This window comes from Hakea prostrata, chromosome 1, assembly GCF_041222555.1.
Source record: "Hakea prostrata isolate BN-2017 chromosome 1, UWA_Hpros_2, whole genome shotgun sequence".
Lineage (NCBI taxonomy): Eukaryota > Viridiplantae > Streptophyta > Magnoliopsida > Proteales > Proteaceae > Hakea > Hakea prostrata.
The window spans coordinates 25,676,302-25,699,492 of NC_142600.1; the positions used below are offsets into that span (position 1 = coordinate 25,676,302).

At 38.2% G+C, this 23,191-nt stretch overlaps 2 protein-coding genes and 1 pseudogene across 2 annotated transcripts; all 3 read right to left on the bottom strand.

Annotated features, from left to right (window-relative positions):
- Positions 1 to 8,668: 8,668 nt before the first annotated feature.
- LOC149028472 (stem-specific protein TSJT1-like) lies at positions 8,669 to 10,194 on the bottom strand. Its single transcript, XM_089148536.1, has 4 exons — positions 9,995 to 10,194; positions 9,243 to 9,483; positions 8,992 to 9,112; positions 8,669 to 8,894 (listed from the first exon to the last, which is right to left on the bottom strand). Exons 1-4 carry the CDS (start codon positions 10,192 to 10,194, stop codon positions 8,707 to 8,709), a joined length of 750 nt encoding a protein of 249 aa, XP_089004662.1. The 3' UTR covers positions 8,669 to 8,706.
- A 1,971-nt stretch (positions 10,195 to 12,165) lies between these two features.
- Positions 12,166 to 15,097, bottom strand: LOC149028473 (pentatricopeptide repeat-containing protein At3g63370, chloroplastic pseudogene; annotated as a pseudogene).
- A 3,446-nt stretch (positions 15,098 to 18,543) lies between these two features.
- Positions 18,544 to 22,048, bottom strand: LOC149028474 (ADP,ATP carrier protein 2, chloroplastic-like). The gene is made up of 5 exons (XM_089136980.1): positions 21,095 to 22,048; positions 20,536 to 20,790; positions 20,296 to 20,439; positions 19,839 to 20,186; positions 18,544 to 19,662 (listed from the first exon to the last, which is right to left on the bottom strand). Exons 1-5 carry the CDS (start codon positions 21,860 to 21,862, stop codon positions 19,120 to 19,122), a joined length of 2,058 nt encoding a protein of 685 aa, XP_088993106.1. The 5' UTR covers positions 21,863 to 22,048; the 3' UTR covers positions 18,544 to 19,119.
- Positions 22,049 to 23,191: the final 1,143 nt, after the last annotated feature.

Consider the following 23,191-nt stretch of genomic DNA (forward strand, 5'->3'; position numbering starts at 1 on the left):
AGATATTATAGCGGGCCCACAGCCCGATCCCGGATCAAGCCTATTAGTCCTATAATTAAATAAAATATATATTATATGTATAATTATATATATATATATATATATATATATATATATATATATATATATATATATATATATATATATATATTATATATTATATATAATATATAATATATATTACCGACTTAAGAGGACCGACTAAGAGGGATGAACCGACTAAAGAGGAGAGAGAGAGGGAGCGGAAGCCATTAGAGGAGCAGAGGAGAAGTGAGAAAAAAATCGAGAGAGAGAGAGCGAAGGCAGAGGAGAGAGATTGTGCGGGGAAAGAGAAGAGAGAGAGAAGTAAGGAGGAGAAGAAGAGACAGAGGAGAGAGAGAGATGTATTTCAGATTTTGCAAAACGTCTTAAGGAGGAGAGGAAGGAGGAAGAGGAGGAATAAGAGGAGAGGTGAGAACGAGTAGCATTGAAATATAAGTTGCAGAGGAATTAAGGAGAAGAGAGGAGAGAGAATAAGTGGAGAGGAGAAGAGAGAGAGGGGAAGACCGTAGAAGAGAGAGAGAGAGTTGCAGAAGGAAAGAGAAGATGAATAGGAGAAAGGAGAGGAGAAGTGGGGGGAAGAGGAGAGAGAATGAGTGGAGAGAAGTGGAATAAAACAAGTGAAGAGAGAGGGAACCGTAGGGAGGAGAGAGGAAGGAAGAGGAGAGAGAAATGAAGATGAGAGAGAAATAATATAAAGGGGAAAATTCCTGTTGGCTCCTGCGTTTGTAATTGCCGTTGATCGATCGAGATGCGGGGAGGCGGATTATGATGGAACCAAGGTCGGGACACGCACGACGGGTGGTAATATTGACCAACCTATGTATGATAGTTGGTGTTTTTCTTTCTTTAATAGATATGTAACATGCACATGGCAACATAGTTTATGTTATTTATTCGATGATGCAATTTGTGTATTGAACAAAATGCATGGAATTGGATGACAGTTCAATGATTAGATTGAATTGGTTGAAATGGAATGTGGATAGTGTGTTTGAACTGTTAATCATGATTTGCAAGGATGTTTATGCATGTTAAATGTAATTATCATGTTTTCATATGTAAATGATGGAATGTCATGATCGTGTTTAGATGAGATTGAATGATATCATGCTCTCATGTTTAAATGATTGAATTGTATGGAGTTGTGTCCAGTTTTACTCATATGATGTTAAATGATGATTGAAATGAAAATGTATATTGAAATGGGCGAGCATGGTAATGCAATACTGAATTGAAGATGAAAAGTGTAAAGAAAATGAATAAAATGTAATGGCTTCGAAGTCCTGGTACTTATGTACCCAAATGGGAAGGCATGAAGCAAGCCGAAGTGAAAAGATTGAGTCTATGCTGATGGAAATCCATGAGGTGTACAAGGCCTTGTGCCTAGAGCCACTTCGGTGGTGAAGAGCGGCCCTTCGGTGGTGGGGGTGGGCGGCTTCGGTGGTGAAGAGCCGGCTCTTCGGTGGTGAAGAGCGGCCACTTCGGTGGTGAAGAGCGAGCCACTTCGGTGGTGAAGAGATATGTGCATCCTCCGGTTTGCCTAGGCACAAGACTATAATGTCGATAACTGAAATGCAAGTAAAGAAAAGGAAAAAGGAAAGAAAGGAGGAGGGGGGGATAAAGGAAGGAAATGAAAGAAAGTTTGGAATGTATGATGTTATATGATTTTGATGTGATAATTGATGCATAATGAATTGCCGACTTACTTACTGGTTGTCTTTATTGCTTATTGGGGCAGCTCATTATTGTAAATGTTGGCGTACTCGATTCATGATAAAGGCAAGGTGTTGCCATCTCCAATGCCTTTAAAGTTGAAGATGTAATCTCATTCATTTCGTTACGTTTTATGTTTGTATAACTGGACAGTGAATGTATATATTTCTTTGAGCCTGCATGTATTGATCTAGACACTGTTGAAAGGTCAAATGTAAATATAACCGGACTTTAGACTGTGTACATATATATGTTTATGAGGCAAATTAGCAGACAGGTTGTTTGTTTGTGCTAAAGAATGTTTAGTCTGGTTTTAGTAGTTAAAAACAGGTTTCTTTAAGGAATGAACTGTCACGTGCCCTAGTGGAATGTACATGATGTGGGCCCCACCAAGCCTTGACGGGGCGTGCGGATGGGGAAGGAACAAAGCAACCGAGAGAACTTAAGAGAATAGAGTAATCAGATGAGAAACAAAGGAAGGGGGAGAACAATAACACAAGAGCTAGGTGGTGTCATAGATGTGAGACTTTTTCTTTTTGTTGATTGATATGTATAGATAGTATCAATATTTACCTATATCGATATATATATGGGGAAAAATTCAAACTAACAAAGATTAAAAAAAAAAAAAAATTTACATGTAGGTTCTCTTAGTAGGATATAAACTAATGTTGGGTCCCCTTAATGCAATAAATTCGTATGAGTCCTATAGCAACTAACACTATTTGAGAGGTGTTAAGTTTGTTTGTAAAATTACCAAAATACCACTTGCACTCACAATCTATAAAAAAAAAAAAAAGATTGGATACATTGAACCGGCTGCCAGAAATCACCAAGGAAGGTGGGGTAATAGCTAATATTACCCCATCAATCAACATTGGATACATTGGATCTTGATCTCTTGGTCTCAGGCAATCCTACATTGGATGAATCCTAAAAATCCCATAGGTAAGGAAAGATAGGATAGGTTCTAATATTTATGGATTCAAGCAAGGATTGTATTTTATTCTCATAATGTAGAGGTTTATAATAATATTTTGATATTGATCAAGAGCCTGCTATGTTGATGTTATATAAAAAAATGGTCAAATTTTCAATTTTTAAAAGGTGGGCTAGAGAGGTTCGGAACTGAGGATGGGTTAGAGCGTACTGCCTGCTGGGTCAGCTGGGGAGGAAGGCCTTCGAGGTTGGCGACGAAGCCTAGCGAATGGCGATGCAATGACTGGCAACAAAATTGGTTGCATGACTATGGAATAAGTCGGATGTAGGGACTTCGTTTTGTAGGGGAAAATGCGGTGGTAAAAAGAACCTTCGTCAATCTCGGTTGGGGAGAATGCAAGCGGTATCAAGATGTCTACCATCATTGAGTCATCTTCAAAAGCCTAATCAATAATATCAACAAACATATCATTCAAAGGGAAGAGATCTTCATCCTCTTCGACGACTCTTCAATTGAATCTTCATCATCAGAGATGACAATGACATCATTTTCTGGAGTTGGGTTGGCAAAGTGTTCATAAGTAACATAGCCTACAATCAAAGTAGCAAAGCATTTAGGTATGTTGTTTAAAATCGATTCAGAACGAAGATTTTGAATTTACAGATCGATCAAGATCCAGTGTACCAAAATGTTGATTGATGAGGTAATAGCTATTGCCCCAACTTCCTTGGTCATTAATTTCTAGTAGATTCAAGGTGGGCGGTGTGTCTTGCCTTTTTAAATTTGTAGGTAGAAGGGGTATTTCAGTCATTTTACCAACAAATTAACACATCTCTAACAATGTCATTTGCTATAGAGTTCATATGTAATTTATTGCACTAAGATGATCCAATGTTAGTTTATGTTCCACTAAGAAGACCTACACGTAAAAAACTCAAAAACAAAACAAAAGAAGAGATGCATCATGTATCTTATAATTGATTTATTCGGTGAAATACGAATTTATAAGATCTTATTGGTAAGTGTTACAAGATCTCATGCATTGGAACCCATGGTTATGGACACAAATCCATTAGTATGAAACATTTTCTTTTCAAAGTGAAATCCCTAGTATATGAAAGAATGAAAATGTGAAATGATTGTTGTAAGAAGTCTTTGTATCTCAATGCATGTATTTGATTTATTCAGAACTATTAAAGCGGGATCAGAGTGACTAGACATACCCAGATGAGGGTTGATGTATATCTTAAAGCATGTCAATTGTTAGAGACTTGCATAGTTAGATCTAGTAGCATTTATACTTTGCACTTCATGCATATCATATATTCATTTTTGTTGATGTTGACAAATGGATGAGAATCATTGTTGTTCTTGCTGAGTTCACCAGAACTCATTCCTTTATTTGTCTATGTTATATTAACCTGTACAGATGGAGGATATATGCCAAAAGATGGATTGGTTTCCCATGAAGGAGCCTTCTCGTATGATGAAGATGTGGCACCGGCAATGGGAAATGGAGATAGCCTGTGTGGGAGCTCCTATGAGTGCATGGAATGCCCTTATAGCACCCATTGATGGGCAGAGGAGACAGGTTGCCAGGCAGTTTGCCTATCGTATGAAGAAGAACTAGAGAACCCCTTTTCTTGAAATACATGAGAAACATTATCTAGCTTTAGAGAAAGAAACTGGAATGAAAATCATTTAATTCTTTTTATTGCTTCCGCTGAACTCATATTCTTTTGATCATTTATTTCTTTCCTTGATTTCTTTATTGGAGTATTTGGACTCTTATAATCTTTTTATTTAATTATTGAACTTAACTTGCTCACGATTATCGTCTTTACTTGCATTTATTATTATTGATGGACAAAAACCGTGGATCTTGTGACGGATCACTCCCACGGGATGTCGGGTGGTAACCGAGACCGGTGGGTGGGATGTGATAGTATCAATAGTCTTAAATCACTTAAAGCTTTACTCCTATGAGCTTGCTTGATAACTTTGGAATGTTCTTTAAAATTGAGTGAAGTTGGAAAGCAAGTAATCAATGCTTCTTCACAAATTAAGAGCTTGAGAATTATAAGGTTGTAATAACTCAATAGGCAAGGTAGAAGCTCTCGAATGGGAGTGGTTGGGCTTATAAATATGACATTCAATTGCTTGACCCAACCTCCTAATGGATATAATTTTCTCCTAGTTTACAATCCAGACGAAAGTCTGCCTGAATCAGATGGATCTCCGTCTGAAAAAATAGCTGTTGGGCTTAAGCTGTACTAGACGGACATCCGTCTGATTGATAGGGCACTTAATTGCATTAATATTATATCAAATCCTTTGTATTTTAATGAGACTAATTGGTTGTTTTATTTGGATTTATATTATATGAAAAAATTAAAGCGTTTGGATATCAAGTTTAGAAAAAGAGTGGTTTAAAACCACATCGCCACATTTTTATATCAAATCAAAGAACTAGGCCCAAATTAAGATGGAGGATTTGATTATGTCCAAAGCTAGAGATTTGATTTTGTCCAAATCAGAAGGATTTTCGTGAAATGTCTTAATTTAACAAACAAAGCTTTTGTTCTCTCTTGCGATCGGACATTTAAGGAAGAAGTTGAATTGGAAAGTGATTAAATTAGAAACTGCTGCATTGGCAAGGAGGAAGATAGAAACAATCAAATGGGCAGAGAGAAAGAAAGGAAACAACTGAATTTGGAAGAATTGCATTGCTAAAGCGAACAATGGAAATGAAAAAATTGGAAAGGATGTAGAATTGGCAGAAATCCTCTATAAGAAGGAAGGCATTTCCAGAGATTTATCACCACAAGCTACAACAAGAGGAAGCCACAGTTCTCGAGGAAGAAACGGCACAATGTTTTCTATTTTCATTTCTTTATTCTTCTTTTCCATGTCTAGCTAATTCCATCTTTCGATCAAGATTAATAGAAGTTTGATTTTCGACAATTGTGAGACTTCAGTAATTAGTTTTCTTTAATTTTCAGGTATTTATACATTTTCCATATTTATTATGTTATTGGATTAATCCTTAGACAAGAGGCCTGCTGTTTGATGATTAATACAATACTTAGTCAATTAGAATAATTATTTATTACTCTCATATAAGTGATAAATAGCATCCTCAAATGGTTAATCAATGCCCTAGAGAGTTTTCTATGAGAATATATGTCCTAGTTTGTTTAAATAAACAAGGTTTTTTTCCGGGTTTATTGACTAGGGATTGGGTCTTTCATATTTGATGCGATTAATAGACATAACTCAAAGGACAGATCCAAAGGTTATGTTTATTAATTAAGGGATAACTCAAAGGACGGACTCGAAGGTTATCGAGAAAGTAGGGAAAGATTGGTTGTTAGAGGACTGATCCTCAATGACCATAACCAATTTACCCGAAATTAAAGTTATTGTTTTTAACTCAATGACCAATTGAGAGAATCAATACTAAAATTAAATCTTGATTGAAAGTTTTTATTTTGATTTTCTTGTTACCTATTGCATCCATTTATTTGTTTTTTTTACTATTTAGTTTCTCGATTCAAAACCTCCCAATTTTTATCAAGGAAAAAATCTTCACCAATCTCTGCAGATTTGACCCTACTTACTGCTATTACAAATTCAGTTAAGAGAAGGATTATCTTCGGTGGATTCGACACCCATCACTGATCTTGACCAAATTTTTGTTTGAGCTTCTGTGACCAGACGGACGACTGTCTGTTCCAAATGGACGTCTGTTTGCAACACAAAAGCATAGAGTGGGAATTCAGGGACTCGAAGAGGTTTTTAGGGATTTCTAGCCAACCCTAAGCCTCATACACTCTCATAACATGTTCTAGGTCAGTCTAATGATATAATATGTGTATAATTAAGTAAATTTCATATGAGTACATGTAGAAGTGTCATAAATCCATAATTCTTCTAAGTCTTGAACTTGACTTGAATTTCGCATCTTCTTGTGCTTTAATCTTGATGCTCATCTTGACTTTAGTTCTTTGTCCAGATTGACTTGACCTTGACTTGGCCTTAAGATCCAGTGAGTTTGGCCCAATGAGTTGGATTTGGTCCACTTGCTTTCGTGTTGAGCTGGACAATCATAACTTAATATAGACATTAGTAATTTGTGTTTGTTATCATCAATCTAATGGAGGTTGATGTAGCAATGCTGACATGACATTTCCCAACAATCTGATTACTTTGTTACATTTTACCTTTAATATTAAACACTTGATTTATTCTTATTGATGATTATGTTATTATGTGGAATGGAGTGTGATGTGTCATGAAACCGGATCTTGTGGCCCTGGATCATTCTCTCTAGTATTTGGGTAAATGGATACCAGCTGAATGGATGTGATACACACAAATACGTGTGGAATAACTAAAGCCTACCATCTCAATATGTATTGTAGATTCAAAAATGTACATTTTAACATCATTGAAACCCATCTTTGAAATACGTTCCCTTATCAAACTAACAACATGTTCTATAGACGTTCTTTTTTTTTCATTCTTAGAATAAATTTATCAAACACCAACTTGTTCAAATAGTATTTTGGAAATATTTTCCAGAATGGATTTATCAAACGCCCGTTTTCAAATAAAGAACGGTCTCTCAACACAAAAATATGTAAAAACGGTTTTACACAAGAACTGGTCCATCAGAACGGAAACTTTATCAAGTGCGTACTTAGAAAACACAACAAATTTGTGGCTTGGATATAACACAATGCAAAAAATTGAGTTTTATCACTATAGTTTTATCGGTTTCTACTTGGTTTAGTAAAGTTCGGCCTAAAACCATGGATTTTCCACTACAAATCAACATTAACCCAAATGAGAACCTATCAAATCAAGCTCAAAACATTTCTCTATGATTCGATCTAGTTCATATTGTTCCAAAATCTGCTTGCTCCGGTTCAGCGAAGAAGTGTTTCAAACCAGAGATCTGTAAGCAAAGAAACACATGAGAGCGGGCCGTCTTTGTGGATGGGGAGCTGCCTTCAATAGTAAAGTTAGACTTTGGATAACACAATTCCTCACAAGGAGAAATAAATGCCCAAAGAGAGAAAGTTCTCTTGGGTAGGTGCAGAAGTTAATGCTAGGTTAATTTGGCTTACCAAACAAAGGCACGTGTGACCACTCTTGTAGTTAAATAAGATACCATGGAGAAGATGAATGACAGCCGTTGGATGGCCTGATCGAGTTCCCAAGAGGAAAACCAAAGCAAAAGTTAGACTTGTGTGTGAATCAACTTAGTTTAAGGCACTCTTTACGAGATTTGGAGACATCTTTGTCAAAAGTTGACCCTAGACGTGACATGTCTTGTTCTGAACTCTCAGCAAGCCGGCGGGAAGCAATACACGAGGGATTTTGATCTGCTGGCTTATCTCTTGATAAGCCCAGATCATTAAATGCATAGGTACAATGCATTAAATATTGAATTTAATGCTCTAGTACACATACAGCTGTATAAGGATAACTTTGTATCCAGTTGTGATCTTGCCAACCAGTGAAAGTCGAGGAGTCCATCGAGTGGCTTCTCCGGAATGAAATTGCCACTACGTGGCTAGGCTAGTAACCATTCTCAGGGGAGTGCCAAGCGGCTGGTCGAAAGATTGTCTTCCAAAGAGTGCCGATGTGTGACAACTTACTAAGCCGAACCCGGTTGATCCTAATTCATATCGTTTGTACTGGCTAGGAAGTCTCAAGAGCGATTTGACATAACAGTTCAATAGTAAACAACCAATTTTGGTTGCTTTGCAGAGGCAATCTAATTACAGTAACAGAAGCTGATACAATCATGGTACAAGAATATCTCTTACGGGCATCGGAAGTTGCAGGAGGCAAAGTTTATTTACAGTAATGCCTCGGTTTATTTATTAAAACATACATAAAAGACAGCATCCTGGCATGCTAAATAAGTAATGGTAAGATAGATCCAGATGGGACCCCAAATTAATGATGACAATAGTCTTGTCAAGAGGGAAATAATGAGCTTAGTAGAGGGCAGACCAGTTAGCAGAACTTCCAACTCTCGGCATGCTTGATACTCTCCTGGTTTCTTTGTCAACCTTGAATGTTGCACCACAAAGCTGACCTGAACTGTCAACCCTAGGCATTGCCTTCAGAACACTTGTTGGGTGCTCGTAACTCTTCAAGCCTCCAGAAGTTGTGAAGAAACACCCTGAGTTCAAACAGAAGACAAGAAAAATAAACCAATCTTGTTCTTGTAAAATCACTCATTGTAGGTTTCAGATACATATTATACTTTGTTCATATACCTTTAGGGAATGGTGCAGCAGATTTCCCACAAGATTTCATGACTGTCTCCTCATCATCAGCAAAAACAACATGGCCTTCAGAATCAGTTCCCCAGAAGAAGGGCACGCTCCCTTGAGCATCCTATTTCCATACATTCATTTTGCCACCAATCCAATTACCAAAAGTCAGCAAGGCACCAATTCATTTTAGTAGACACAAATCACACAATCCAGTAAACTCAGAATGTGATCACTGGTTTTAGAATACTTACAGTAGCAATGAAGGAGGCTTTTGAAGAGCCATCATACAAGATAAAAGCATACTTCCCACCAAGATCTCTCAAGACCTTGTCTGCAGGATAAGGCCCTCTGTCTCTTAGAGTTCTGTATGCTTCAATTACAACACTGACTTCATTTCCAGTCTTACTCAACCCATACTGTTTCTTGAGGACAGCAAGGTTCTCAATGTGCCCTTGGAACAGACAGTGTATATTATCTACAACAGCAAAATACCTTGCAGAGAAAAGGGTGGTCAATCCAAATCCTAGTTTCCAGCAATTGATACAGAAATAAATTACGAAATGAAACTAAAGATGATAACTTCAAACTAAGAAGTAGTAAAGGACAGAAGTAGAACTGTTCATCCTTCCATTTCTGGGTTTGTGACTAATTTGGTATTGGACAACAAAGGATAGACGCAAAATGAACCAGAAAGAAAGATTTTGTTTGGTAAGGAACTAATCTGATTCTACCCACATTACATGTACAAGGACCTTGATGGATTGGACCAAACGTCTGGTGTCCAAACGGAACACAGACTAATTACATCTCAACATCATATTCAGGTTTTAATGACAATTGGCACATAGAGACTGAATGAGGACAAAAACGAGATAAATTTTCTTTTAAACAAACCATGAACGAAATCTAGGATTGGGATTACCCATTTTCAGTATCAGAGACATGAAAAACCACGAATCTGAAGAGTAGAAGAAGAAGAAGAAGAAAGTTAGAATTTAAATACCTTGGAAGGAAAGGATTCTGTTTATCAGTGTCAATCGCCATGACACAATAAGAACCGTGCTTAATGGTGACAGAACCCGGATGAATGGATGAGAAATGCTGGGACAATAACCCATCTTTCAAATTGGAAACAGATTCCTTAGCAGAACCTTGCAAGCCCTCGGGACTCTTTGCAATCGATTCGTCGAACACTGCGAACATCTTCTCGTCCCAAAATTAGATTCTCAAGTCACAATGGATTCTTTCTCGATTCAATTTTGAAGTATGAAAAGAATAGAGTCAGTTATTAATAGATGAGTTCCGATGGAATTTCTGTCTCGTCAGATGATTCTAAACCCCAAACCAACCCTCATTTATCGCATAAAACTGCTTGCATAAGTAAATGAAGTCGTCAATCTAAAAGTTGGTGAGGGCTTCTCTCTCCAACTGCAAATCTGCAACGTTCGGTCAGGGCTGCTCTGCTTTAATTAGTTCCAACGGTTCATAAATCCCTTGCAGGTTTTAGTAGATTTTTCTGTTAGTACTTACTAAGAATATTTTATATGTTTATCCATAAATAAATGATCGGCATGGAGATGACACCTTAATCAATTCAGTTTCAAGCAATTCTCAATCACAAGTCACAATTCACTCGAAATGCTGAAGATACTGCATTTAAGCAATGGTGGAACACCCTGTTATTGTATTACAACCATTCATAAGAATTACTCTTAATTGTATGATTTCTTTTGTATACAATACAAATATGGATGAGATATTACATATGCCATCAACAAGAGTTCAACCTACAATCTCTTAGGGGTTGGTCTTATCAATCAAATAACCCTGTGTTTGTATGTTGGTCTTACCAATAGAATAACCCAGTCTTTGTAAGATTTCAATAAAATGAATTCGAGAAAGTAGTTAAAATTACAAAGATGCCATTTTGATGCTATACTTTAAGAATTTGAGCAACTTTCCTTACTCTGGACGATTTTTGGCTACTTAGGTGCATGCGTTTCAAATCTTCTTCCACATAAATCATTTAACCTATACCAAGTGACAAACATTTAAGAGGTGTGCCATTGCATAGTTACACACCAAGAGGTACCTTTTCAAATTCTAACAACAATAATAATCAAAAGGGTCAGAAAGGAATTTCATTACAAGTCCTTCATTCTAATTAAAAACCACAAGCTGAATTGACAAGTGTCTCAAACTCTCCATAACACAACCTTGTTCCCTTTTAAGCCTTTTATTCTCCTCGACAACCAATATCATTTGTATGGTTGCTGACCATGAGGATCAGACCCTATCCAAAATTTCAGCCAGAAAGGAAAATGGCTAGGATGTTAGGTCTAAGCTTTCAATCTGGTGATTTGCAAGACCCACCATAGATATAAGAACAACTAAATTGGTTCATTTTAACCCCAAGGGGTTGGTTCAGTTGGTATAGATCCACATAGATATAAGAACAACTAAGTGCTTCCTCTACCCAGTCCTGCAATTTCTTCTCTTCCCTTCAACTTAGGTATAAAAAATTAACCTTCTTAGATCCCAACTTATCAATTGGCAACTCGCAAGATGTGAAGAGGCTTAACAGTGGAAGATTATTCAATAGGACTCACAAGAAGATGTCCACCGATATATGCTTCTGGCATCCTCTTCTGTGCTTCTGGAGCTCTGTTAATGAATCTTCATCTATATGCTTCTGATACATCTTATTGCAAATAATTCCAGAACTCACTGTTAAACAGTTTCATCCATTCCTCAAAAAACATCTAGGTATTATGTTTGTAGCATATGGCAGACTGCTTTAGTTTTTGCCACTGCTGGTCAGTGATGACAGGAAGGCTAATAGTGCTCAAAGCCTCAACCTGATATGATCATCTTCCAAGCTATAGCTATAGCAAATGCAATGATTGCATTCAATATTCCCCACTCCCTGTACATATAAGAGGGTCTGCCATCTTCACCAAGTAAGACCTTCCTGCAAGCTGCTTATCAGTTATCACTACTCCACCACGCTAATGGTTGTAGCTCAGCTCCTAGACTCTCATATATCCTATCACATACAGTCGACAATTATCCGGAAACCTCCAACCAATGATTGTATTGGACCTGCAGTTTTGCACCTTCGCATTCAAGTGATCAGCGAACACAATGTTTTAAGTGGAGCATCACCGATATCCAGCTTTGGAGACCAATAAACAGTGTAAAGTATATGAGAACTGGGATTCACTAGTCACCAGAAATCTCCACAGGAACATACTCCACCTTCAAAATGATGGAATCTGTTGGCATCCCTCACAACAATTTCTCGCTTGTAGAGCCTTGAGATGAGCTTAGTGAAGACATGACAATCACCACAGACCCGAAGGTTCTTTGTGATTCGAATGGGTAAACCCTCCGGGGTGCTAATCAGACCAAAAGCAATAGCAAGCCTCTCACTATGCCCATAAAGCATCTTAACCTTTTCTTCTTCCCCCACATCATGCAAAACGTATTTGGTTTCAGGAAGATAGCCTCCTTCTCTTTCCATTCTCTTGGTGATCTCAGCCAATTTCAAGTAAATATCCTCAATTTGAGGGTGAGATTTGTCCCTTGCAGTGAAAGCATGCACCTTATTTCCAATCTCTACCCAACTACATGCAGGATTCTTCCTCAATCCCATTACCTTCATTTTTGTCCTTACTTCATCCACATCCTTCCATCTTTGACTGGTGGCAAAGACATTTGAAACAAGAACATAGTTCCCTGGATTTTCAGGTTCCAACTCTAGAAGCTTGTGTGCAGCAATTTCTCCCAGCTCATTATCAGAGTGAACCCGACAAGCTCCAAGAAGAGAACACCATACTGCAGCCGTTGGCTTAATTGGCATACTCTTCACAAACCTGTATGCTTCATCCAAGCACTTGGCACGCCCAAGAAGATCGACTACACACGCATAGTGCTCTGGCCAGGGATCCAGCTGATATTCACTTCTCATAATTTCAAGATACCTCCTCCCTTCATCAATTAGTCCTGAATGACTACATGCATAAAGAAGTGCAAGGAAGGTAATATGGTCGGGTATAAGATCTCTCTCCTTCAACTTTGTAAACAGATTCATGGCTTCTCTGCCATGGCCATGCATTCCACTTGCATTGATCATGCTAGTCCATAGAACCAAGTCTTTATGTGTGATCCTGTTGAATATCTTGTATGAGTAGTCTATGGTCCCACACTTTGCATACATATCAACAAGAGAACTAGCAATGGATCCTTCCAATGTGAATCCATTCCTTAACAGGAACCCATGAATTTCTTTTCCTTTACTCAGTGCAGACAAGCTTGCAACAGCTGAGAGTATACTAACTAAGGATATTGAATCCGGTGGAATCCCAGCATCTACCATGTCATAGAAAAGATCAAGGGCCTCATTGAATAGACTGTTGTGAATGTAACAGGAAATCATGCTCGTCCAAGAGACAACATCTTTATTCACTATTCTTTTGAAAATTCGAGATGCATACTCAATCTCTCCACATTCTCCATATACATCGATGACTGTGTTCTCCATCACAAGATCAGATAAACCTTGTCTCACAACATAATTATGAACTTGTTTTACGTACGAAATGCATCTCAAGCCACCACAAGAAAGGAGGATGCTTCCAATCATCAATGCATCTACTTGCACGTTCTCCTCTTGTGCTTCCCGAAACAATTGCAATGCCTCTAAATAGTAACAGTTCTGAGCATAGCCAGCAATTGCTGTAGTCCATGAAATATAATCTTTGTCAAGCATTTTGTCAAAGGCACGTTCCATATAAATTACACAGAACACTTGGCATACATGTCCACAAGTGTATTACCAACTTGTATATCAGAATTTAATACATGTTTTATGGCATATGCATGACACTCCATCCCCTTCGATAAACTTCCCAACCGACCTGAAGCTGAAATAATGTTCATCACTAAAACCTGATCCGGTTTCTGACCTGCATCCAGGATTTCCTGGAAAAACTCAATAGCTTTATGATATAGCCCATTTTGAAGGAAACCTGAAAGAATGGAATTCCATGATATGTCATCCTTATCATCCATCTGTTGCAACACTTGAACGGCTTTATCCATTCTACCACATCTCGCATACATAACAAGCAATGCATTGGCCTCATATACATGGAGATCACGGCCTGATTTCAGAAGAGCATTATGGATTTCCTTGCCCAGTTTTGCAAAAGAAGGCTCCTCACAAGCTTGAAGTGCACCGACAACTGTGTATGAGTTCATTGAAATACCAGTCTTCTGCATTTCTCGAAAAAGCTTCAGAGCTTCTAGAGGCTGCCCTTGCAACGAGTAAGCAGATATGATAGAATTCCAGGTCACAACATCCCTTTTATCCACCATTCTGTCAAATAACTGTCTTGATCGCCTGACATCACTACACTTTGCATACATGGCGACGAGGGAGTTGACAACAAAAGCAAAAGATCCAAAGCCAGATTTAACCGCTAGGCCATGAATTCCAGCCCCAAAGTTAGGATCTTTCAGAGCCGCACATGCTTTCAGTATAGTAGGAAAAGTGCAGGCATCGACATCAACTCCCTGTAGCTGCATATCTCGGAACAATTTCAGTGCTTCATTGGGTTCTCCATTGGAAACATAAGAACCAATCATCGCATTCCATGTGAAAATTGTCCTTTGAGTCATTTGATCAAACAACCTCCGAGCATCCACTAAACAGCCACACTTGCCGTACATAAAAACAAGCTTGGTGCTCAAGAACACCGAGTCAAAGGTGAACCCTGATGTGAGAATATGCGCATGGATTTGTTGACCTTGAGCTAATGCTTCTTTGCGAGCACAGAGATCCAAAGTGGACGAATAGGCTTCATCCGCCAAGACTTGAGGTGGGTTTTGAAAACTGAAGTTGTCATTCAAAGAGAGAAAAGCCTCCCGAAGGTTTCCGTCCTTGCAAATCTCTTTGACAGAACGGAAGTTAAGGGGTTTTAGTGGAGGTTTTGAGGTCCGACGAGGTGGGCTTTCCAGGGTTGTATGCAGGATGGTCTGGGAAGAGAAGGATTGATGAGGACCGAGTCGAAGAGTCACAGCCATGACTGAAGGCCTCAACAGACCGAGCATCAAAAGGGAATAAGAAGCATTAGCAACGAGGAGATGTTGCTCTTGCAGTGCAGCTTGCATCTCTTCTCATGTCTCCTTTGAGTTTCCAAAGGCCATGCAGAGCCTGGAATCTTCCCATCCAAGGATTTCTGAAGGACGCTCTCATGAGGACGCTCTCATGCGCGACCTGGCAGCTGAATTGCCCAGGAATTTAGCATTTTGCCGACGTCAGCTACTAGCTCTTTCCTTGTAGCAAGTCAGTTTTGGAGTTTGATCACCTTCTTCCCGCCGAGGGAAAGGACAGTGTCCTCTTGAGCTTTTCTACCGCACAGCATTGGTGAGATCCACAAAAAAATCACAGCTAAAACTCTTAGTGGGTTTCATGTAGACCCTACCCGCACTCCGACCCAGCGGGTTTCAAAAGTGTCATAAGAGCACATTGATCCGAACTCTTAAGAGAAAGAATAGGCATGAAAAGCCTAACATTTAGATAAACAACAATATGTTAGAATACACAGAAATTGTAAAAATGTATATATTTGAAAGCATCACTGAACACAGAATTGTTTACAGATGAGAGACACTATTTATATCTATTTAAATTAGATCACACATTCATAAATTGCATGCATACTCCCATCAACAGTAGTCTAACATCAGTGTAGTATGTATAGACGAGAGGAAGAGGGAGGTAGTAGATGAAGCAAAAAAAACAAACATAAGCAAATGGATGTTACCATGATTCTAGGAGCAGTTTATAAGCAAGAAGGGACTCGGAGAAAAGCAATTTTTAACTATTTACAACTCACCCTGACGAAGGAAAGTATCTATATTCCTATGCTTAATCAATGATTCCATAAAATAAAAATGGTGGGTGTGACTTAACAGTGAGAGGTTGAGCTTGGTTCTAGGTGCGGGGATGGGTATCCGTCCAAACTCGAATTAGACAATTACCAAATCTGCAAGAAAAAATGAAGCGATTTAGAGGAAAGAGTAAGAGAAGTAGAGCAGTGATAAACCCTACCTCAAAATAACCCATCCATGAAATTAGGGTTTCCATCATCTTAAGAGAAGAGAACAAGTTAACTTCAGAATCAAAGAGAGAGAGAGAGAAAGAAGCGAAAAAAAAAAAAAAAAAAAAAAGAGCTTCGTTTCTTCCCAAAAGGAGTACCGTTCGTTAATCCACAACATACGAACTCTTGGGAAGATTAGGAAATGAAAAATCCAAAACCAAAAGGGGAAAATACCTGAAAACAAAGAGGCTACAATACCTTTTGGGAAGAGTTGCAGAGATTCTAGCAGAGGTTTTGAAGAAGATGAAGATTTGCAGTCGCACGCAGGAAGAAGATTCGAATCTTCCCTCACAAGTTAGGGTTCACAATCAAGGAGAGATGAAGACATCCATCTTTAGTTGCATTTCCATTGACGAAGTCGATCGCCTAGATCAATCGAAGCGGGTGACGGGTGAGCGGTGGAGAGGCTTGAACAGCGTGATTGTGATCAAGAGAACACGTAACGTGGGTTGTTAGAACAAGCAGAGACAGCTCGCGATTTTTGTGATTCTGTAGAATCATCGTTATTTATACGACGGGTTCCTTTTTGTGATTCTAAATGGAAACCACCTCTTTCCAATGGATTCTGAATTTTGAGGCTAAAACGTGGATTCCAGCCGATTCATAATTCCCTTGGAATCGAACTCAATTTTTAACTGAACACGTTTTTTTTGTTGGACTCATAATTCTTGAAATCTAATTCTAGGGAATTGCCGAATCAAACGCCTCCAGCATTGTGACGTTTTTTTTTTATAACCCCATCTCTAATTTTGAGTGTTTTTCATGTTTTTTGGGACAACAAAATTGTCTACTCTTTTAAATCACCTATTTCAAATATTCACATATAATTTTTTAGCACAAAAATTCATTATTGTAGTGATGACCTGAACCACTTCTCCACTTCCCTCAGCAACTACAGATGGAATTCATGGAATTCAAGCCTCATTCCCCCTTCCCATCCAAAGCAAAGAATATTGTACGTATAATACATGCTTTCCTATCATACTGAAATATAATATGGAGTTCTACATGCTTTCCTATCATACTGAAATATAATATGGAGTTCTGCATTTTTTTTTTAAAATTTGGGAACCAGTCTGATGAGAAGATGCTATAAAGTAACAATAGCAAAACCTTAAGATGATTGGTGAATGGAGAAGGTCTTTGCTAAATTTCAAAATTAAGGAATTCATCTAAAAGGTTCCATGGGAAATGGTCGAGTTGAAAAGAAAACAGGTTTTTTTTTTTTTTTTGTAGAAGAGAAACATAAAAAAAAGAAAATACAACAGATGCATGACAACACAAGGTTTGGACCGAACTAAGGAGCGAAAATTGATTAAACTGTCATACATGCAATAGACAGGATCATCCAGGCTAAGGGATGGATCAAGTCCAATAAATCCTTAGAACGAAAGCTGTACCAAAGACAGCAACAGTTAAGCGAGGTACACGCCACAAAGGCGGATACTTACACGCCACAAGGGCGGAGACAAAACACGCCGCGAGGGCTGAGACAAAGCAAAATGTAAGGAGCTGAAGACAGAAAAGAACAACCTAATGAACTAGTGTTAATCTATTCAATTAAGTAATGCGAATTAAAGAGCTTACTAATTACTAAATTTAGAACCCAACTTAAAATAATCTGGCTACATGGATTCATCTGTGAGTCCTCTCCATGCTGAAATATTGTTTTATTTAAGATTGCTTTCAACCAGCAAACTTACTTCTTTACACTCGACACTATATATATATACATACTCTTAACAATTACATTCTACCTAATTTTTTTTTCCTGTTCATACATTCTACCTAACTAAACCATATTAAATACCTACCATATGTATTTAATTCTCCAAACTTTTAGAGCTATTACCATCTAACCCATTTAACCATTCATGAACTTAATAAAACGGATTTATTATACAAAGGAAACAATGACCCACAAGAGTTGTGGTATGAAATATTTTTCCAAACAGATGCTAATGGCACAAAACGTGCCTGAATGCACCAACCCGTCTTATGGAACACATTTAGAAACTTACCTGCTCGCCAAGAATTCCCCTACAATGCTCCATTCTGATAGATTCCAGGAAATCTTCATGTTTATTTCTAACTCAACTTAAGTAATTTGAAAAGTTCCAATTCTCGATCCATAGTCCTATAATTATAGAACCACACAAGATTCAAAATCTGCCAAATGATATCAGAAATTAAGGGTTGCTAAAAAGATATACTAGTTCCTGCACCTTTGAATTCTATGGTAATTTTAATTTTGCTTGCCTTGAGCAGAACTTCTAATTATTTCCAACCAGAAAGTTATGTCATTTGCATAGCTGGGGCCTTTCTATGGATATGTATACCATATGAAAGAAGCTCTGTCTGGCATGTCATGGCTCCTACACTTTCTGTTACTGGGGATCAACACAAGTAAACTGTACGCATGTAACCAAACTCGGCTGTTTTGTCTACAGAACATTGATGGAAAAGAAAAGGTGTTCAATCAATCCCTCTAGAGTTATATCTTGAGTGTTGACCATCATCAGTGAAACTAAATACGAAAAGCTGGGAAAGTTGTTCTATAAGATGGAAGTCAGCATTACAGATACAACAATTTAGACGGGCAAAACTGAGACAACTAATATACAAGCAAAACATACAGGTACTTCACAAATGCCTCAGCATTTGAAGCTTTATGAACTATTGAAGACTGAGGAATTCCAACTTCTCTATCTATCTCATTCAATAAAAAAAAATCATTCAATTTATCTCAGCATCAGCATAACTATCACTTGTCATGATAATTGCTATGGACATCAACAAGGTCAGCAGACACTCATCACCGCCATTCCAATGCCTTAATTGACTAACTCATGTGCAGAGATACAAGAAGAACATGATCGTTTTATCCATGTTGAGGTTACATCGCCGAAGGTGCTTCCAACAGCTCAAAAGTTTTAAAACCATGAACCTCCATATACCTAGGTTATGAAGATTCACTGGGGATCTCATTTTCACTTGGTGACTCAGGTGATACATGGCCATTTCCTTCATTTTTATTACCCTCTGTTCCACCTGACTGCATAGAAGTTGGTACCGGTTGATCAAACTGATTTTTTCTATCAAGCTCCTTCACAGTGAGATGCTGAATCCCTCCACTAGAAGAGATGCCTTCAACCATAGGTACATATTTCCCCTCAATAAAACCCATTGAGTTCAAGGAACTGACAAAGCGATACCTAATTCCCTGCTTCGGTTCTAGCTTCCCAGTGAGCCTTGTGTTTATGGCTGAAATCTTACCCTCAATGAGCTTATCTTTAAGGTCCTTCTTCACCATCGGGGTGAATTGACGGTCCAATGATCTAGCAGCAGCCAACCAGGATAGCACAATAACAAGCAGTATCCCTCCCAGGTAAGGTGTTGAATTTGAAAGGGAGCCAAAGGTCAAAATGAGGAATTGTTGAATCAAAGCTCCTCCTGATTTCCCCAAAGGATTGCAAACCACATCAATGGCTGCTTTGCCTTTGACCTAGCCAAAGAAACACAATCTATTAGCAAGGTGCAATATCCAGCTGATTGAAAATTTTATGCTACGTAGGACTCGACTGATTATTTAATGTTTTCCATCTGCCTGCCAAGTCCTTTTGCCAATATTCTTCAAAATTCTACCTACCTGAATCCTGTTTCTCACAAGGAACAGCATACCTTTGTTTCTTCATCCAAAGGAATGTAAGCCATCTCTTTGCAGGGGTCAAACAAACTATACTTAGCACTCTTGCTAAAGATGTTCTGTGCAGCTCCAACATACACTGCTGCAAGAAGTGGAGTCATCCCAAGTTGACCAAACAAAGGACCCAGTGGACCACTGAATATAATCAATGAAAAAAATGCAATCCCTGTGACAAGTAGAACAGTTGGTGTGATGGCAGCTGCAACACCCCACCCAAATTTGCGGAAGATAAATCGACTTAGCAGCATCATTGAAAATGTTGCAATTCCTGTGAGGCTTGAGAAATCACCCATGAAAGAAGAGTACTCATTTGGAGTAGGGAACTGCCAAGAGAAAATAAGGGATTTACCATATACCATCACAAAATGTCTTCCGTATCGTCTGAGATTACTGATGTGACTTTTACAACTATCAATAATAAAAATGATTCACCTGGGACTTGAGCTTGGATTTCCATGTAATTTCAACAAGGTTGATACTGATACCATAGGCGACAACCAAGGTTGCAAGATCCCTGATGTACCTTGAAGAGAACAAGAACTTCAAGCTTTCCATTGTTCCCATTTTGGTTTTCTCCTAAAAAGGTATCATGAGGTTCCAATTATAGAGCAAAAAGGAACACAATAAGTAAATAACTATCCATTAACATTAAAACCTCCCAGCATAATTTACCTTCTTCTTTTTCCTTCCACTCTCTGTCTTAATAAACCTGTTCATTCCCCAATAGATTCCACATATAAGAAAACCCAGCATCACTACGATGCTCATCATTCCTTTGAGGGATAGAGCCCATCCATCAACGCCTGCTCCGAGATTCTTGCGCATATGGGAGAAATATTTCACAGTCCGGCCTGAAAAAACCAAAGCGACATTTGCTCCAAGACCAAACAGTGGATAGAATTGAGACGCTTCATCCACTGTAGTGATCTACAATCACACAAGTACTGACGATTAAAGAGAAGCAGAGAACCACCACAATTGAGTGAAGTGAAACTGAGAACTGGATGCCTCATCAGTCAGGATCAAATTGATTCAGTAAATAAAAAGATTTTAGTAATGAAAAATGAGTTGAAATCAACAAATACAGATACGTCCGCTAATACTAATACTGATTACTATCAAATCAAAGAACGTAATAGTTTATGCTGATTGCTAACCCTTCAAGGCTTTGATTTAAGCTAAGCCAGAAAGAATGTAAGAAATAGATCAAAGTGGCGGCTGTAGAACTCACCTGATTAGCGTAGCCCCAGAAAAGCAAGGAAACCACAACGCTTCCCCAAAGCTCAGACATAACATAGAAGATGCAGAAACTCCAAATCCTAAGTATGGCGATTGGGCCAAGGAAGCTGGGGCCAAGAATTTCCAGAAGGCGATCAGCAAACGCAGTGGGATGGATAACATTGACGTTTGGGTAGAGTAGGAACGCAAAAGCCCCAAAGAAAGCGATGAACGGAAACATACAGGCATAAAAAAGTGCTTCCTTTGATAAGACATTGGAGAGCTTGCTGTAGATGATCATGAAACAGATAGCAGCAGGTAAATTCACCCAAGTCTTCAAGAAAGGGATAGTTTCTGCACTGCTCCCCTTGGCAGTAACAACGAGAACATCCTTCGTGTCCCGAAGAATAGTATAATTGAAAAGAATGCAGAAGAACATAAGCCCCAGAGGAATCACCTTCTTCAGTGTAGTGACTTCCACGCCCAATAACTTGGCCGGAAGCTCAGACGGACTATTATCCGAAACGAAAGCAGAAGAATCGGCTGCGGCCGAACAACAAACACCAGAACCTTTGAGTACCGATCGAATTCCATTAGAAGTGTGAAGTGAAAAGAGAGAAGGAGATGTAAATTTGATGAACTGATTGGAGGATGAAATCCCCCTGATTTCACTACGGTTGCTTGTACTGAATCTCAAGCTAAGTCTCCTCGAGTTGCGTAAATCGAGCTTTGGGAGAGAGAAAAGAGAAGTAGATGGAGATGGAGTGCGAATAGCTTCCATGGTGATCTGGGTAGTAAAGGTAGGTGTTGATTCTTTTCAATTCAGAAATTCAATCCCAATCCATTTTCTCTGCAAATATTTCCGTAAAGGACTTGATTTGAAAGATAAAAGCCAATCAAGAATCAAATAAACCCTAATTCGCTAATCATAGAATACCCGCTGAACGAAGAAAAAAGTGAAGTATATAAGTGATGGATACAAACAGGGACGAGAAGTGAAGCAAAAAACTATTTCACCAGTAAAATGGAAGGTCTATTCATGGATCCGCTACGGTGACGGTCTAAGATTCGGCAAATCGTAACGAGGAGGTTCGGATCAGAATCGGCGGAATCGAGACCCACTCGAATCACGAATGAGGATTCAACACGAAACCGGTTTTTGTTTCGGTTCGATTCGGTTTAAGATACGAAAATGCTTTCTTGTTTCTCACACAGTTATGTAATTTTTTTTTTTATTATTATTTTTTTTATATCTATTTGGGGGTGTCCCGATAGTCTCCCCCTTACTCCCCCGACGGCTGTTGACCACGGATTACAACGAGTCCACAGGGTTAAAGGTGATGAAATTTAATTTTTTTAAATATTTTATTATTTTTTACTTGTCGTCCCCACATAATTTATAGTTGTAACACTGTAGAAGAGTAAGGGGAGATGATCTACATTCCAATTTAGGTAGATACAATATTTTAAACTTTGGTCCAATATCGACTACTTCACCAATCCTTTTCCTTATTAAAAAACCCATATTTATTAGGTCATAACCACCAATTTTTTCTTAAACAATGTCTTTTGAGCCACCCCTTTTGAAAATATAAACACTCCTTTAAATAAATAAAAAAAGAACATTAGACATAAATATAACTTATATTCACTCTTGAGTTTTGACAAATACATTAAAAATGTTGAGATGTAGAGTTATTTTATTTTATTTTTTATATTTTTATTTGGGACCGATTGACTTTTTTTCTAAGGGAGTTTTATTGAAAAAAAACATCATTTTTTTTTTTACAAAGTGACTTAATGGGAGATAGGGATATTAATATGCCTCAACAAGAGTTAAAACCTACAAAACCTTTTCACTAAAAGGTGTGAGTTTCACCACTAGAACAGCTTTGCATTGACGGAAAAAACATCATCTGTTGTGCACCTTTCTTTGCAGTGTGCAACAATACACTAATATGCCAAATAAGTGGCTAAGAAAAAAAAAAAAACTAAAAGACTATTAAAAAAAATCAATTTGAAATTAAGCCTTTAATCACAATCTTCTATTTGGTATAAATTGCACTGCTATGCATAACAGAGAGATGTGCAGAACAGATGATTTTTTTCC